The 18,047-nt window shown below is 43.1% G+C and overlaps 2 protein-coding genes across 3 annotated transcripts in view; one reads left to right on the top strand and one right to left on the bottom strand.

The window, feature by feature from the left end:
- LOC111267006 (uncharacterized) overlaps positions 1-6,480 on the bottom strand; it is a gene marked incomplete at its 3' end in the record, with an annotated part of 59,987 nt that extends 53,507 nt beyond the window's left edge. The window contains 1 exon segment of the mRNA XM_022844938.2: positions 3,660-6,480. Within this exon segment, the coding sequence (XP_022700673.1) occupies positions 3,660-4,274 (615 nt within the window).
- A 972-nt stretch (positions 6,481-7,452) lies between these two features.
- On the top strand, positions 7,453-18,033 carry LOC111267007 (uncharacterized). 2 transcript variants are annotated; one of them, XM_086971171.1, is made up of 8 exons: positions 7,453-7,839; positions 9,297-9,502; positions 9,776-10,131; positions 10,502-11,325; positions 11,860-12,229; positions 14,121-14,303; positions 14,504-14,816; positions 14,999-18,033. In XM_086971171.1, the coding sequence occupies exons 1-8, from the start codon at positions 7,744-7,746 to the stop codon at positions 15,066-15,068; spliced, it is 2,418 nt and encodes an 805-aa protein (XP_086827297.1). In that variant the 5' UTR covers positions 7,453-7,743; the 3' UTR covers positions 15,069-18,033. The 2 variants fall into 2 exon arrangements, with proteins under 2 accessions (XP_086827297.1, XP_022700674.2); XM_022844939.2 differs by having other exon boundaries at positions 7,455-7,839; positions 11,021-11,325.
- The last annotated feature ends 14 nt before the right edge of the window (positions 18,034-18,047 follow it).

Here is an 18,047-nt window from a genome sequence, read left to right as displayed (position 1 = left end):
CTAGCAATACGAGATAGAAAAATAAATACGCAACTTGCTTTTACTTCAGTAATCAGTCCTTCGTCTATCACTCTAATTTTTTAATATAGGCCTGAGTACGCCAAGATAGCAAAACGAAGTTGACGAATAGTACGAATCTGCCAGTAATAAACGGTACGTGATGACAATATGTTTTTCGCACTGACATGCAGAATATTGAAGGTTCTGTTTGACAGAGCTTTTAGAACAGATTCTTTTTTCTATTGGCTTTATTGTACATTATCAGTTGTTTATTTATTGTTTATAAAACGTGGAACGGGAAACACAGACTTGTCGGGACGCGGGAAAAATTCGCAGAACAACATAAGGACAGTGAAGTAGCGAAAACAATGATTTTGACACGGATCGAATATCAATTGCCCGCTGGTTTGGGGAGTGAGTTGCACAGTAGTAATGAGTTTTTTTAACAACTAAGTAGACTTTGTTACAATCTTCAGCAAAACAATTATGAATAAGGAATAATCGGTCAAAGAAGATGTGTTAACGTTTAATGGTTTTCGCCTTTAATCAGAATACAAGAAATATTTTAAAATGATGGTACCACCAAATCCGTGGGTCTGTTCAAATAGTACAAGCTAGCTACAAAATTTCGATCTCTAATGCGCCCCGTAATTGTCAGTTAGGTTATAGACTTGATTTTCATAACCAGATTTACTACTATCTTTGTATCGTTTTCAGGCTTAGAGTACAAAAGTCCATATACACTTTCCAGCGATTCTCTTTGTTCAGCTATCGAGGGACCTCTCAGTATTATCACCGACGCCTTCAGTGATCATATGTGTCATTTTCGTGTAGATAGAAAATCATCTATAAATTTTAATAGATTGAAAAACGGGATGAGAATCCAAAGAAGAACTAAACATTATGCCGACATAAATGATTACGGTAGGCCAAAGAGTGGTTGCAGCAGTGTTGAAGTATCAGCGACGTGAAAATCTGTGGTTTAATAGTAATTATAGGCAAACGCTTAATAGTCCATAAGATTAGGCGGGGCTAGTCATGCTACGAGTTTCAGCATACTCACAATTTGTCCTCTGAAGAATGTCACTTATATTGTGTACATATAAAACACGTGTATAACCGTATATAACTCCGTTATTACACATTCTTTTTGAACGTCTCATCCGTTTATACATATTTGTTTCAAACAATCGCACGGGTGTCGTTTTTCCCGCTAATCTTAATAGCTGCGATGATGATCATAAGGCTGACGGTTGGCAGTGCGCTGCGCGGCTAGCCTTGCCAATAAGCTGTCTTGTTCTTACAGAAAGCACAAAATATCTGTTAAAATAATAAGTTGGCTTAAAATTATGTCAATCTTTGAAACTTCTTTTTAAAAACTGGAGAACATTCAGGGTTCCGTATTGTTTGGCCAATATGGCTCAAACGGTCCCCGCCATACAGAGGCAAACCTCACTGTGTGAAATAATTCATAAAACGACCAGACATGAAACGTGCCATGTACGCATGTAAGGTTTAATGAATTATCCAAATATTCGGAACGATTGGTCTATCTTGTCTATAGAAGAAGACAGGTAAAATAAAGCGGTGCACAAACTGCGTTACACATCTTTTGAAGTTTACACAAACCTTATAGAATATATCATCATATGTGGCGTATTATGTCACTGGCACACATAAAGGCACATCGTAACAACTTTATGTAACTATCCATGCATTTGCAGTGGTCATAGTCGGTGCTATATGCACTGGCTTGGGGACCTTGCTTTTCATGAGCTTTTTCCAAGATAGAAATTAAACTAGAAATTTTTTTGCACAACCTGCTAGCGACCAAAAAACCCTAAAGGAGCAAGTGCAAAGCATCTGTTTGTCTGTCTGCTTTACATAAACACGATGAGGTCTATGGACAGCCGATGGCTATCCTCATCCAAATTCTTGAAGAGTGATAGCCTCATATACTAGTGGTACTACAGTTTATAAAGTGGCGTATCCCATATTTAAATGTAAGCAAAAGTCTTAAGAACGTCGGCACCATGGGCATTAATAATAATGATAATAATAAACATGGTCCACGCGGCTTTTATAGAAATCGAGCTTACCAGAGGGGCGGTGCTATCGTATACCCTTCGACAATATGGAGTTACACTACACCATATTTAACCGAAGAGACTTGAGACGCAGCTATACGTGGAGAACGCACAAAAATACGGTGTTCGGCCTACAAATATTCGAATAAAACAGAGCGTTGCTCATCCCTCGTTCTCATTAACATCAATGCATATCAAATTGCCCTACAATTAGAAGGACAACTGCAATCTCATCTGGACTTAGCTATTCTATTAACGATGCTACGAAGATGTAAATGTAACGTAAAACTGTTAATAAGGTCAACCTCCACTCATAGCAAGTACCACATGTTACTTCTGGGGACTCTGTGAGTAGCGGTACCGATATTCCATCGTTCGGTACAACTCATAAGCGAACATTACGTTATACTCATTATGATGAAGGAAATTATTTCGTACAATGTAATCCAATATGGTCAGGCTCAGCTCTCACGTAACAGGGAAACAACGCATATGTTCTTCTGCGTCAATTTAAAACCGTAGTATCTATATAGCGAGAGGCGTGTCGTTCTCGTCGGCCAATCCTGAGTGCATATGCAAACACAAAAAGGCACAAAGTATTTACACGTGTGCGTTCAGACTTGTCTCGTAACGCAATAAGGGGTTCATCGGCGATAGCAACTGGCATTTTCACGATATTTATCGTATAGCTCATGCTATAAACATCAATTATAATAAGGGACCAGGCGTAAGCCGCAACAACGGAACTTGAAATTATAGAATGATTCGAAATCAAAATAAATACAAGGAATCTACAGAACAGCAGGTAATAAAACTGTGAAAAGAAACTATGTTGTCATGGGAATAATTAATCGAACTCCTCCGCAATGCCACATATGTAGATTGCAATGGTATGCAAAGCGTCAAAATAAACTATGATAACATTCTCTCGTAGGGATCGTAATGTCATCGTAAGAGAAGCCATGGTAAGATCAGAAATGCAGTATAACATTATTATAATAATTTACGTTTTACTTCATTACTTAAAGAGAGACACTATGCTATTGATAAATCTGACAGCAGCAACAGCGAAGTAGAACAGTGCCGACCTAAACTCAGCCCATGAGCATGCTCATCGAAAGATTATATATATACATATATATATTGAGCGAGCGAGAGAGATAGACCGAGAGAGAGAGGGAAATTAGTTCAGCAGTGGCGCGCGCCAACAGGGTAGATCGATGGACGAATATGAAATCCACAACAGAGCACCGGACCAATAGTGAGTTATTAGTCAACAAAAGACCACGGAAGGAGTCCTCGAGAAGCACGTGGGTTTTTTTTCATGTCTGGTGGCAATGTTTTCGGTATTGAGAAAGGAGAACACGTCCTTGCCGGTTCGTTTACTCTCTAATAAAACAGATTCGTTGGAAGAAGGTTGCACTATATAAGCAGCAGTTTGCTTGTTTATTGTAAGTATCGTTAGTTAAGCTTAATTAATGGAGCTTTGTTTGTAAGATGTTGCATCAATGTGTTTCTGAAGTACGTCACATAATTTTGATCAATCAAAGTAAAAATAGTAAGAATACGTACCGGAGGTCGGAAGGTAGGCGCCTGAACCTGGTGGCCTGGGTAGTGAGCGCCAGGATGAGGTCGGCCGTGTGGCCAGCCAGGATGCGCTCCTGGGTAGGCTCCGGGGTGTGGTATTCCGGGGTGAGCTCCAGGATGTGGCACTCCGGGATGCCCGGGGTGTTCCTGACCCGGTGGCGGTGGCCCATAGGGGTTTGGTGGGCCCCTCTGCGGTGATTGCAGGAGTTGGTTCAACGTTGGCGTGGGACCCATGAATCGACCGTTGGGGGCTCCCGGATGACCGAGAGGGTGTTGTCCTGGATGGCCGATTGGGCCCCGAGGATAGCGTTTCGGGTCCATAGGCGGCCCGCCGTAATAGCTAAGCATCGGAGGCCCCACACCGGCCGGGCCTTGTCCGGGGGGGCCGAGCGCCATCTCGTAAGGCGATCGCTCGTCAGGTCCCTTCTGTGGGGGCGACAGCTTGGCTTGTTGTGCTGCTTGCTGCTGTTGTTGTTGGGCGTCGGGCTGTCCAGGCGGCCCGCCGTTCTCATCGGCCGGATTGCCGCTGCCCTGAGCCGGCCCCCCGCTGTTGTTGAGTGTTTCCTGGGCGGTCGGCGGGGGCACTGCCGAGGTGGACATGGCCGCCACCGTCCGTCCAGTCTGTCACAGACACACGCTACACCGTGGTGGTTTCAACGACAATCACTATAGACGAACAACGGCTCTTATTGCCGGGTCGTTCGTATGCTGCCGCGTAAAACCCTTGTCGCGGCACGTCGACGAAACGTAGGCAATTCGTCGTACACCAGCACCAAAAAATGGCTTTTGCCACCACGGTGCTACTTGTGCTTATTCCAATTGTTACTGTTGTTGTTGTTGTCGATCAGGTTGTGGACTCTTTTTAAGGCCGGGCTGTTGATGCTGTCGAAGCAGAAGCTATACAACCGGTAGCCTGGCGACCGGCCACCGGAGACGCGGCGGTGGTGGACGTCCACCACGACTCTTTTTGTGTGCTTGTTGCTGTTGTTGTTGTAGTAGTTCGGTCGCTGCCGCCGTCGTTCCGTTGTTGTTTGAGTTGCTCCTGACTGTGTTGCCGTTTGCTTTCTTTTCTGTACGCCGTAACAGTAGCGGTAGCAGTAGTAGTAGCGGTAGTAGTAATAAACACAGTTGCTTTGCAGCGTAGCGTGGCGTAGCCCTCTCGCTATCTGTTGTTCGAGTTTGTCTGTCTATTTATCGTGGTGTGTGTGGCCACTTTACCATTACTCCATACCACCCACTGCAACAGCACTAGGCAGCATTACACGACACGGTATTCACACACACATACACTCTCACAAACATTCAAGCATACACGAGCGCCCTGTAACACCTCAACGATTCTTTTCTTCCAGTTGTTTTTGTAAAATGGGTTGTGGACACGGTAATTGATATAACACACAACTGAGCTAATGACACACTCCGTACTCCTGCTAACACACGATAATGGGTCGACATACGATGAGGTACGATCGCACACGGACTGGCCGTACACGACAGCTACACACAAACGGACCACGATGACGACGACGACGTCGTCCACGATGAAGGAACGGACTAACGCCGGGGGTTTTTCTGAGGGGCAGTCCGCTTCAATACGACGAGTAACACCTTTCGTATCGGTCACCAGCAGCACACTTCTTTACAAGGGGAGCTTTTAGGACTGCAGGAGGGTAGGGGGACTATACAACGCTGCTAGTGCCTGCTGTAGTAATAGCATTGGTTGATATCGGCGGCGGTTCGTGGTCGACGATGTTTTTACCCTCGTCGTTGCGGTCGCGAGTCGAGTCAAGATGCTTGTTATATTCCTACGACTATCCTGCTTGATGCTGTGTATTCTTGCTGTTCTTATGCCTTGGTTTGATCGTATTCCCTGCTGTTGCTGTTACTGGCAACTTCGTTGAATGGATGTCCCTCGAGAAGCCAGTCGTTTAGTCACACACACATATACACATCATATTACTGCTATATATATATTTATATATAGATCTCTCTCTCTCTATATATATATAACTCTGCTGTGTTGTAGAGAGTAATGTCGAGGATATTGTCGATAGAGGTTGTAGCGACCAAGACGGCAGTACGCCGCATCGACCAACGACCGACCGACCGACCGGTCGACCGACGACCACGAATAACGACGACGACGACGCCGCAACGAGCAGCATTCACAAAAATACACACACGACTACTATCATCACCAAAAATTCACCTTATCGCCAGCATTCGCTGCTGCTGCTGTTCGTTTTGTTGCGGATGCCGCTTTGCTTGCGGTTGTAGCTGCTGCCGTTTATGCTGCTGCTGCTGCTGGTGCTGTCGAGCTTCACTCATCATCCTGATGCCCCGGTCGGGGGGTTAACAACATACTCCGTTCGTCGCGTGTAGAACAGGCAACTAGCTAGCCAGGCAGATAGATAGGCAAGCCGACAAATTGGCAGGCAGGCAGGCACACATAGGGCGACCAACAGCCGCACCGCCGTCAATATTCTTTCCTCACGTAATAATCTATGTTATGTACAAGACAATATTTTCAGCCCGATCTCGGCCTAGCTCGTCCGTGGCAGGGCTCCACGAGCTGGCAGCGACACCGAAATACACTCGAGGACGCACTGTTTTTTGTTGGATTTGTGCTGGCTTTCAATTCGTTCCTCGTCCCTCCTCAAACGCGGGACGACGCCGCTTGCTGTGGCGCTGCTCCAGGCACCGACACCAACCACAGCCGCCGCCGTGACAAGCGCTGCTGCTGCTGCTGGGACGGCTACTCCGCTCCTCGTATCGAGGAGACACACGACGACGACGTTGGCGGCGGCGGCGGCTACGCACGGCACACCACACAGCTAGAGAGCTGCTGCTGCTGCTGCTGCCGCACACAAATCAGCGGTTCGTGGCTAGCAGACGCTCAGCGCCCTCCACCACCATGTCCAAGTAGACATTAAGTCTCGATTAGTCTTCCAGTAGACTCGAACCGGCGACTACGGGCCACGCTCCGGTGGCTGCACGCGACAGGAACGCGTCTTGGCAAAAAATGCCGATGTTAAAGGTAGCTCTAGTTTGTCGCGGGCCAAAACGCCGTGTCCGCCGACTGCTGCCCGACGACGAATTATCTATTGAATATAGTCACTTATTAGTCAGTAGTTTTTCAGCAAAATGCATAGTTGTCACGACAACACTCACTAAAGGGTTTACCGGTGTGAATGACTTGAAAATCTATATAAAATATAGATAAGTACTCGGCGGAATGATACATAGACTGGCGGGTAACAAGGGCCATTTTGAATCCTGGCATATGAAACGATTAAAATCTGTTTCAGGCATTAGAGAATACTGTGGCAATTCATAATTAAAATACGAATCGGGAAAAACCGTCACTTTTCGGTGATACGTAGTGGACAAATTTTGCCGTCACCTTATTTGCCGACCCAAGTCTAACTGTCAGCTGTTATATAATGCGTTTTATCAAGAAAAAGATCGCGGCTTTGATAAAGGAATCTTCACTGTACTAGAAAAAAGCGAAAAGCTATCTGCTCTACCAGCGCTTATCAGATAAACGATAACTGTAGCATTAGGTTTTGTTGTACTGAAATTCGCTTAAAAAATTTGACCAAAAATAAACGTAAACAATGATCGGAGCGCCTCAGCGGCTCCCCTCGCCACAGGCGCGCTCGAAACTGTGTTGCTGCGGTGTCCTACTGCTGCTGCTTCAGCAGGAGCGGCTGATGGTCGTGGTCTTGGTGGCGATGCCGCTGCTGCTGCTACTGGTCGGAGTGCTTCCGAGGAGCCTCGATCTGCCGCTGTCCCCCGGACGCCATTGGCAAGCAAAGCGTTGTTGTTTGATTGTTGAGGAGGAGCTGTGCTGAGTTGAGTGGTTGCTTGATGGGTAGTAGCGGTGCTAGTCCGAGCAGTAGCATATATCAGATGTGCGAACGTTAAGTGACGTTCGTTGTTGTGTTCGCGTTGCGTTTAGCCAGCGAAGAGCAGTCAGCGAACGCACTGCGGTGGCGTCGAGGCTCGTGCGGCGAGCGGCCGGTGCGGAGACCAACGTCCCGAGTCCGAGCAACCAGGCCCCTCTGCCATGAAGCTGGTGACGCTGCAGCCCGTCGAGGGCGCGCAGAAGAGGGTGGACATCAAAGTGGGAAAGACGATCATCGGCCGTGGCCCGCTACTAGAGGTGAGTGCTGGATCCTACCGGGGGGCACGGGCGTCCTCCACCCCACCAGAAGCCGAAAGTTCATTGGGTGAAACTGACAAAAACCGCGCCTTAGAAACACCATCTACCCCTCCCCCCTCCCAGTTCGTCATTCGTCTCCTATATCTGTGTGCTGTGCTATCGTGCTATATGCATGCACTACGACATCAACAGCGAATACTTATACAACGTTCTATTGGTTTGCGGCTGGCCGTGTATGTGTTTCTTTCTTTCGTGATGTACGGAATGGTCCGCCTTAATGGGTCTTTTGTCCTCGTACAACAGTTCAGAAAAATTTGTGCGCCGGGCCTGGTGAAAAATGGGCGATAGGCCCCCCGAATGATGAGTGTGTTTGTGCGTGAATGTGCGAAATTAAAACACAAATGTTTATTTTGTGTGATTGTGTGCAAGTGCTTCTTGTGATTCATAGAAGGGAGTATTCTCCAGCCATTGTGCGTGTCTTGAGTGACAAAATAGTCTGTAACAATGTCCAGGAGTAGATCTTGTGGGTGCCGTCGATGTAGCACCTGTTTTACATGATTGTTTAAAATACTAATAGCGTTGATTAACGAGCACCCAGAACATTGTTATCCTATTGTACCGATAAAGACTGAAGACCCATCGAACGCGCAATGGGTATTTTGATATGGGACAAATCGAATTCTCTCCGATATTTGAGCAATGAAAATCGTAAAGTATTTGTAGCATTTCCATTCAGATATTTCTGGAATGACACGCTCTGCGCTAAAGCAACTTGAGAGAATTAATGTAGTATGATAAACTTTAAATGATCATAGTCATTGCTTTACACTTGAGTCGGACAATCTCCTGTGCTCTGTTGAACTGCCAGAGAATGAGAAGTTTAGTGCGTATTTGCCCTTCCACGTGCATACTTCATTGTCCTGTAATACACTTGCCTAGTCAATAGTACTAATATCAGTGAGATACGGTAATTTCAGTTGATGACATCATAAATAGCGTATTATTGTTACTGAAAAATATACGAAAGTGATTGAAAACGTGAAGAACCCCATTTTATAGGTGTCTAGATAATTAAGAACGTTTATCGCCAATGCCTCCGCACGAAGGTTATTGTTTGTGGTACACGTAGTAATAGTGAGTATATATCCATATTCAACTCGATGAGGGAAGATAATTTTTTTTTTTGTAATTTTTACACCATGATTTCCTCGATGGTTGCTTATTGTCCTACTAATAGAAATACAATATCTAAGAGGAATGTACTTTATTAATTTATCCGTGACGTAGAGTTTTGTACTTATTATTGTTCATGGTAGTACATGGCTACTTGATTTCTGCGCTAAGCTAGAAAATAGATATTTTTTCCGCAGCTTTATCAATCTTGGATTAGTACCTAAATGTTCGCTAATTAAATAGATTTTGCAATTTTGTTTGTCGCTAATTGACTTTTGGTGCAGTGTGCCGATAAAAAAGTTTCCCGAAACCACGCCTTGCTTGAGGTCCAAGAGAACGGCGACGTCTTCCTCACCCCGACGCACGTCAACCCGTGCTTCTTTCTCCCAAACGACTCGAAAGGCGGTTTTGAGGTCCTTAAGAAGGATTGTCCCCAAAGGATACGCGATGGCGATTCATTTTCTCTTTTACCAAACAGCTTCCGTTATCGGTAAGTGCAATATATAAGAACTGATCAACACCTAAGCTTCAAGAAGACAATTTTAAAACTATTTGCTTCACGCAAGAGTTGCAAAGCTCTAGAGCTCAGTTAGCTATAACCGAGACGATATAGGTAAAAGCTTTAGCATTTTGTGTACAAATAAATTGGCGTGTAAATTAGTTGTTTGTGAATTTTTGGATCTCATCTACCCGTTACGATTTGTTGATTCAAAAGGCTAAATCTTAAAGATACGTAAATGGTTCGACTTTTGGTGACTATTAGGGTAATCATCTCTGATGTGGCTGACTACGAGTCCGGTGATAAGGATGATGCTGCTGGAATAAAAAAGGATGCGACAGCAACCGGCCAGGGGACGTCAACGTCTGGCCTTGGTGGTGTTGGAAGTAACAAAAAGGATTCGGGGACCCACAGCACTGAGCCAGCATTACTCAATGGTGAGAAAAAAGACCGAGACCGTGGGGAACGGGATCGTGACAAGGAGATTCATGGCGACCAACGCACTGGAGCTGGCCATGATTCCGCGTCGGCTCCATTGCACGATCTGACAACGACTTCACCAGTTGTTCATGGTCAACCAAAGGATAATGGAAAACCTGCGCCACTTAAGAATGGCTTGTGTAAGTTTAGTTACGAGTTGAAGCTTCTAGAAATAGATGATTTTGTTATTCCTATGCTACGAAATCACAGTGTTCGGCTTTTGAACTTTTGCGCAAGGGTGTGATAATTAAAATTCTATGACGGACGCACGGTGGTTGTGGCAAATGGAATAAGTGCCATGAAGAAAAATAATTTACCTTACATTATTTTTTCGAAAGCCGCTCTACCCTTGTCCTATTTGATTTATTCTGGTGTATAGTTTATTTGTAGCTTTTTGTTCCTTGTTGCCTGTAATTCATTTTATTTTCGTCAAGTTATTTTGGCTCTCTTGTGTTTTCCCCTTTCTTGTTGGGTCCGATGTTTTTTATTCCATATATCATCTACGGATAGCACCGGCACGGAGTCGGCGAAGTGAGAAGCTGGCCCAGGAAAGGGACAAGGATTTCATCAGAGAGCACAGCCCACGGGGAGGGCATACACTAAAGAAAAGTCATCTAGTAATTCATGCTGATCATAGCCGGACATCGGCCAGTGAAACCGCGGTCGCTGACAAAGTGCCCGACGCATCAAACAGCTTAGGCTCAAGGTCGCCTAAAGGCGACATTGAGAGGGCTAAGGCCTTGCCTAGAGAGATAGGCAAGGAACGAAAATCTGGTAACGATCACCAGATATTTAAAGGGCAGAAAGGGGTAGCTAGTGACAAGGTCGACGAGATTGTACCTAGCAAAGATGCGAGTAATGCCAAGATAACACCATCTGTCAGAAGCGGTAGGTCGGGGGTTTTAGCCGGGAAAGGTGAGAAGGACAAGGCTGAGTCCATGGCTAACACACCTGCTGTAGCGTTAAATACAAATAGTACTATATGTAACACGCCTGGTACACCGACTAATGCCAATAAGTCACCTTTAGCTACGAAGAAAATCCTCAGCGACAAGTCTTCATCAGGCAAAAAGGACGCGGCCGGTAGGGATGCCAAAGAGAGCAAACCAGACCCCGAAAAACAGAGCAAACTCAAGAATTTCGACTTTGACGAGGAGGACGACGAACCTCAAACAACAACATCAACAACCAAACCGACCTCCATGAAAAACAAACAACAGCAACAGCAGATACAACAGCAGCAGCAACAGCAGCAACAACAACAACAACAGCAGCAGCAGCACCAACAACAACAGCAGCAGCAGCAGCAGCAACAACAACAGCAACAGCAGACCGTAAGTAACTATGAATGATCACCTTGTAATAATAATAATTATTATTATCATTTTTATGTAATAAACAGCTATTTAAAGCAGGTATCTGTTTACAACTGCGGGTATCTCGCAAGACAAATCGACGAAGCTATACAGTTCTATTGACGTTTATGAAGCTTAATCATAAACTTTTATCATAGTAGCATTAATATATTAATATAATACTACATATACTCTCGCAATTTATAAAAAGCTCACGAATTATTGAATGAGCTAACCATAAGAAAAAATTACTGGGGCGTATCTTCTCAATAAAGAAATAGAAAAAATATAAAGCACAGAGGTAATTTTGCTTTGTGTAATTATACTTTTACTATTGTATACATGAAACCACAATAAGCTTTGTATGTCATAATTTCGATTACTCACGACTACGTAACCACAACTTACAGTTGAACAGAACTGACTAAGCTATACAAAATAGGAAAAAGATAAAAATCTATATTTATATTTTAAACATTTCCCACATACAACTTCTCGTTTGGAAAATTTCAGTTGAAGGGTAAGAAATCCGTCGATAAGTCACTGAACAGCACCTCGACAGGATTGGCAGGGTTGGTAAGCGGTCGTAAAGGAACTGCTACTACGAAAGACACTTCATCTCGAAGGCGTAGTCCGCATCCTCCCACTACAGGTAGCAGCGGGGCTGGCAATATCTCAGATAGCCTGAACACGCCGGCCAGTGCAGGCCCCGAAGGAACCAGTGGGACAGGTGGTACAAGCCAGTCGCGCAGTACTCGTACGAATCGCACCTTAATCCAGCGGATATCTCTTGACGATTTTATGGCTTCCGACGACGAATGGATTGCTACCTACGCTTCGAGTGATGATGAACGCAAGAAAGCTAAGAGGCGTCAGCATCAGGGTTGGTATTGTTATCGTGTATTAGTCTTATCGCTGTTATTAGAACTGGGTAGTACAATTGCTGGTTTAAATAAATCAAAATCGCAGCAAATGTAGAGCATCACATTTTCTACTTCGGACTCTATATTTGTCCAGTTTTAACTTTTATACTTTTGTAAATTCTTACGAGGGTCAATCGACAGTATTGGAAGGGAGCACTACAAATACTTCTGACCTTAATAGTGAATTTGCCCAAAACGTTGTGCTGGCAATTTAAGAATCCTTTTGTCAATGGCATGCTTATAAATAAGCATGTCAATGGTATACTATCAAATTAAAATGCGAATCAACTAGTTTCATCTCTATCGGCTCTTCACGGTTATTCTAACTATTTTTAGCTTAACCAAAAAGCATGTTTTCGGCGTCACACTGTTTAGCACCACTATCTGGAAGAAGGCACTAGTTCATAATTCCTACGCTCAATACTTGCATATTTGTCATGGGTTAAACACAAAATGAACGAAAAAAGTATATAAGAAAACGTGCTCTCCTCATGTTTCCCTACAATATGAAGACGGAACAGAAAAAATACGTCATACATGGGAAAAAAACTAGTGTTTAGGAGGCAAAAAAAAATAAAAAACAGTAGATACGGAGCGTTTAGAACAAATTGGCAAAATTAATGTCGATTTTTTTACAAGTCGCATCCAAATGGAAAATGATATTTGATTTAAATAATTTGCATCCCGATGGGTGTATTTCTAATTGTCGCTTGTTTTAATCATTGCCTATATACGGGGCCGTAAACCAGTCGTAAGCTCATGTCAAAACATTTCAATCTATACGTTTGAATTCCTCCTAAATCGGGAAGTGAGCGAGCAGTGGTGTATCGAGCTTTGTTAGATTATAGTTCAGTTATATCCCGCACGCAGTAATTCAAGGAATAAAATCTTGTCTGCAAGATGAATATAAGTCCTGAGAGATGTGTGGTCTACTGTATAGTGACCACTCACGGTTTACCCACGATTTGCGAAAAATCCAGATAGACTTACTTAGCGCCGATTACGCTTCTCTGAGAGCAGTGTGATGGCATCATTAGTTCCCCGTTTATTCTACACAATATTCAGAATGTGAAAAATAGCTGGAATATTGGTTTTACTCACACTTAGATCGTGGATATGCCAGTGATTCTTGTTGCAATTGATTTTGTATCCACAGTGCACGTTTTATCGTCGCTGGAAAATCCAAGGTGACCTGCATGAGAACTTACGAGCTACCTATATCGATCCAGTCAGTCGGTTCTATTGTCTTCAGTGAGTTTCTGTCGAGGTTTCATGGCATAAGACCAAGGGTTTTCGTGAACGATTCAATCCATTACATTCAGTGGCACGTTAGATTCAGTTGCTGGCGTAGTGAAATAAACCCCTTCTCTTTTTCAAATAACGGTAAAATTTTTACTGCGATTTCTTGCAGTACGCTTCCTGTGTTCGTATAGAAGAGCTTGTAACTGTCCCTTTCGCAACCTCGTACTTAATGATAACTCAGTAAACCGCGGATTTCAGCTAACCAAGAAGCATATAATCTTAGTGGGTTTTGTTAGGCCCGAGGAAATTAATTGAAATCAAATTCCGGCGCATATCCCGAAAATGAGTTTCCTATCTCCGCCATAATGAGTTCGAAATTTTGTTCTAGAAAGAATTGATTTTGTTTTGATATCAGGGTTGGCGGATAAAAGCATACCCATTACGATAAACAGCTTGCCGAAAATTATTTTAATTATCTCGAACACCCTAGTTTCCTGTGTCGAGTTCCTTTTGAAAAGAAACTATTATAAGGTTGTTTCTATTGTATTAACATCACTATGACTGAAATCCAGGATTCTCGAATTTTTTATTGTAAAATAATTCTTCTAGCTAAAAGAAAGTCTACAACAACGGGTGCCGAGTCGGATTCAGATTCAGATGACTGGGACGGTGGTTCCAGTCGAAAAGCACCGAAAAAACGGCCGCCGACCAAAAAGACCTCGAAGAAGAACGAGGCAGATAGTCCTGCTGAGGACAACAGTGAGGGGGAGCCATCTCCTGCGCGAAAAAAGGGTGAGTCTGGGGAAAGGTCTTACCCACGTAAGTCTTACCTGATCATATGTGCATACTAGTTAAAGTTGTGAAAAAGTTACAAAGTTTACGCTATTGATTTGCGCAATATGTTAATTATGAACTAGTGATCAGCTTTTTACTAAGTAGGTGGTCCAAAACGCAACTATTCGTTACTGGGCTGGATTTTGTGTTTGACATAGGACGGGGACGTATATCAACTCATGGTCGGAAGTCAGGAAAGAAAGCCATCCCAACGAATTCTGACGAGGACGAGGACGATGATGATGACAATGATGACAGCGACGAAGAAGAGGAACGACCCAGAAAATTGTCAAAGACCAAAAAGCTTTCAGCTGGTAAAAACTCACCTGCTAAGGGAAAATTGTTGGCGGTACCTCCTAAGAAAAAAATCGTTCGGAGAAAGAAGTCACTTCTATATGCTGAAAACGAAGAAGATTTTCAGAGACAACTAGCGCGAGCCATTAGAGAGTCGAAAAAGGAACAACTGAAAAAGTAGGGGTTTTGTTTTTTCTATTGACAACTAAGTGTCACTAACGGCTATACTACAATCTAAAATTGGTCGCTATATGTTACGCGTATGTAATTCAAGAGGATAATGCAGCCTTTAGATATGAGTAGTGTAAAATGGTAATGTAATTTCTTTGGCATCTTGTTGTTGTTGACTTCCGTTATAGAGAGCGTGAGGAACGGGAAAGGACAACGGGAAACGGGACAGATAAAGTTCTGTCAGCTGCTTCCGCATAACAGCGGGCATTTACCGCTTTGTAATTGTGCGATAGCGGTTTCGACGACGCTCAGCAAGACTGAGTGTTTTGCCTTTCGCTTTACCGTCAACACAGTCAATTCAAACACCGCAGCTGGTCCGGTGGCAGACAACACTAACGGATGATCGCCTATGTCAGATCGGCAAAAAGTGACATGACGATGTCTGCATTAGCTTGTGGCATCGCAAAACGGAAAAGAATAATAGAAACGCTCTCATAGTATTTAATAGTCAGCAGCGTTGCCATAGTGACGGAGATGGTCAACTCTTTCGAAGTTGGAATCCAATCGACTTAGGACTCTCATTGACACAGCGTGCGCTAACAGCTAATGCACAACATTTACTGCATTGGGCGTCGATATTGCATCGAAACTGCAGCCAGTCGCTGTTGAGGATTCGCCGGACACGTACGTGCGCACTATGTGACCGCCGACGGCTAAAACGGTTAGCCGGAAGTCACCGCTGCCTTAGCCGCCGCCCACGGGCACAACTCCATCTGCAACTAATCCTGTGTAAATGTACTTAGTAGCTTCTTATTCTTCCTCTATCCTCCCTCGAAGATCGATCTCGACGGTGCAGAAAAAGGGGAGAGAAAACATAGGCGGTGATGATGGTGATGATGCGATTGAGTGGGACAAAACTGTCGGCTCGTCGTGTTGAAGCGTCTCATCGAGTGAGAGGGAGGTAGACATGGAAAGATAGGGGGAAGAAAAATGAACATAGTAGAACTGTAGAAGAAAATAGTTTAGAGCGTACTAGTTCTAGAGGGAGATACTGATTATATATATACGATGCTAATGATTATTAGAATTATGGGATAATGTATAAGAGAGAGAAAGAGAGAGAGAGAGAGAGAGAGAGAGAGAGAGAGAGAGAGAGAGAGAGAGAGAGAAAGGGTGGGAGGGAGGCAGTGCAAGCGTGTATGACGATATGTGAGAGTATAATGAAATCGAGTGAAATGGAAAAGATAACGACGACATTCAACCAGCCCAACCTCACCCCTGTATTTAGACAAGCTCACAAAACATACGAACATAAAGACATATATAAATATGAAGGGTTTTTGCGCGAAAAAGCCTAAATCTACTTTGGCTAAGATTAATTACGGAAAACAAATGATAAAACTAGTATTCTTTAAGTTAGGGCTACCAGAAAACCAAAACTATATTTTTAAACCGAGTTCGACAAATAACATCTTTGTAGTTTCTGTGGTACTAGCAGGTATCGAAACTGATGTGAGCCCTTTTGTACAAAGAACTCTAATTTTTGTTGTCCTTCTCGATTTTTCGACTCCTCATACTGCAGATTTTAGCATAAAAACTATCAGATAGTCGAGGACATCAAGGTAACTCCAGAAGTGAATGTGACTAAAAATCGAAAAAAAATGACTTAAGTCTTTTTGAGAAAGGCTTATCCTTGGTTTATTTGCTGCCTTTAAGTCAACTTTTGGAGTGCTTATATAAAGAATTCCCTTGGGTAATTTCAGTCACATTGTCTGCAATACCAAAAAGGTTGAGAAAAAAATTATATATAATTTAAAATAAACAAGAAATGAATTTAAGACTTGTCACACGGAAACCTCTCATATATAATACATACAATGATTAACGTTTGCAGTAAATACATTTCATGATGCATCCACAAGTCATAAGGAAACATAATTTTCACAGTATCAAAAACTTTTAGTTTACTCCACAATCGGAGAACGCCCGCCTGCTCTAGGAGATTCAGAATTATGATTTGGGACCGCAATGGCTAATTATATACACATTGACATTTAAATCAGAGCATATGCGAAGACAAAAAGAGCGTTACATGGAAGGACGCAATATATATATATATATATATATATATATATATAGCGTCATTCGACGCTTTTGTCGACATATATTTCAGTCAGTTATATTAAGAGGGTAACTGACGTAAGCGATATGGGGAAATCCGTGTGGTAGGTTATACAAGGAAAGAACGAACCGCTTCGAATATCCTATTTGAGTGATAATGTGGTGTGTGCCGACAGAGAGGCTCCATACATCAAACAATAATGTCACCTTAGCTTTTAATAACGTGTTTTTATCAAGCAAGACGCACCTACTACTGCGAGCTGAAAAAAGGCATTTAGGAAGGATCTCGGTTCGAAATTACAGCTTTTCGTGTTGCCTAGCACCAAGTTATTCGAGTCTCGATCGTCCTATGTCTATTTTTATAACGCAGTAATGTGTGTATCGTACCCACAACAAATGTTCTCACAAGTGATGCCTCAGTCTTGTTTTCTATTCGATATCTATATTCTGTATGACAAAAAGGGCGGTGCAGGTAATTTCGATTGGTTGGTTGGTTGGTTGTCAGCTAGTTGCTTGGTGCCTTAAAGGCACAATCGTGACATATTGCGCTTCGCATGTCAATGACAACATAAGTCAGGGAGATACATACAACTATTAATTGAGTGATTGTTCTGGGTTTGTTTGGTTTAAAAGTAAAGACGACTGAGAAAGATATGTATCTAGGTGCAGTAAAAAAATAGGCATAACATGACAAAGTGACGGCGCGATGCAGAGATATTACTATTATCTAGAGAAGGACAGTATACACGCTTTAGTTGTACTATATAATAGCCAGTTGTAGTCCTGATACCGACTATTTTGTCGACATCTCGGCCTCGCTAATTCTGAAAACAAATGTTCAGCTTGAGGGTTACTAGCAGAGAATCGAAACAAAGCATAGGAGTCGAGTGAACAGAGTGAAACAAACACTGGCTGATGTCACTGTAACGAGATTTTAACACACGGAACTCCCGTATTGTACTATATGTGTGTCCATGTTAAGAAGTTACACAGTAAGCTTTTGTGTTTGCCTACTTTAATATGTTTATATATAGCTCCGCTATTATATATTTGTATTATAGTAGTATAAAGTTTGATTAAGATACTTGATTATAAATAATAATTAATACGTTGTAA

This window comes from Varroa jacobsoni, unplaced genomic scaffold, assembly GCF_002532875.2.
Source record: "Varroa jacobsoni isolate VJ856 unplaced genomic scaffold, vjacob_1.0 scaffold_1140, whole genome shotgun sequence".
NCBI classification, from domain to species: Eukaryota; Metazoa; Arthropoda; class Arachnida; order Mesostigmata; family Varroidae; genus Varroa; species Varroa jacobsoni.
This window is presented reverse-complemented; position numbering and strand designations above follow the sequence as displayed.

What these genes read in the sequence shown, in the direction of transcription:
- LOC111267007 (XM_086971171.1), top strand. Translation starts at nt 7,744, where the DNA reads ATGAAGCTGGTGACGCTGCAGCCCGTCGAGGGCGCGCAGAAGAGGGTG. An exon ending in TAAGAGGCGTCAGCATCAGG is followed by an intron (nt 12,230 to 14,120) that starts GTTGGTATTGTT and finishes TAATTCTTCTAG; the next exon opens with CTAAAAGAAAGTCTACAACA. An exon ending in AAAAAGGAACAACTGAAAAA is followed by an intron (nt 14,817 to 14,998) that starts GTAGGGGTTTTG and finishes CTTCCGTTATAG; the next exon opens with AGAGCGTGAGGAACGGGAAA.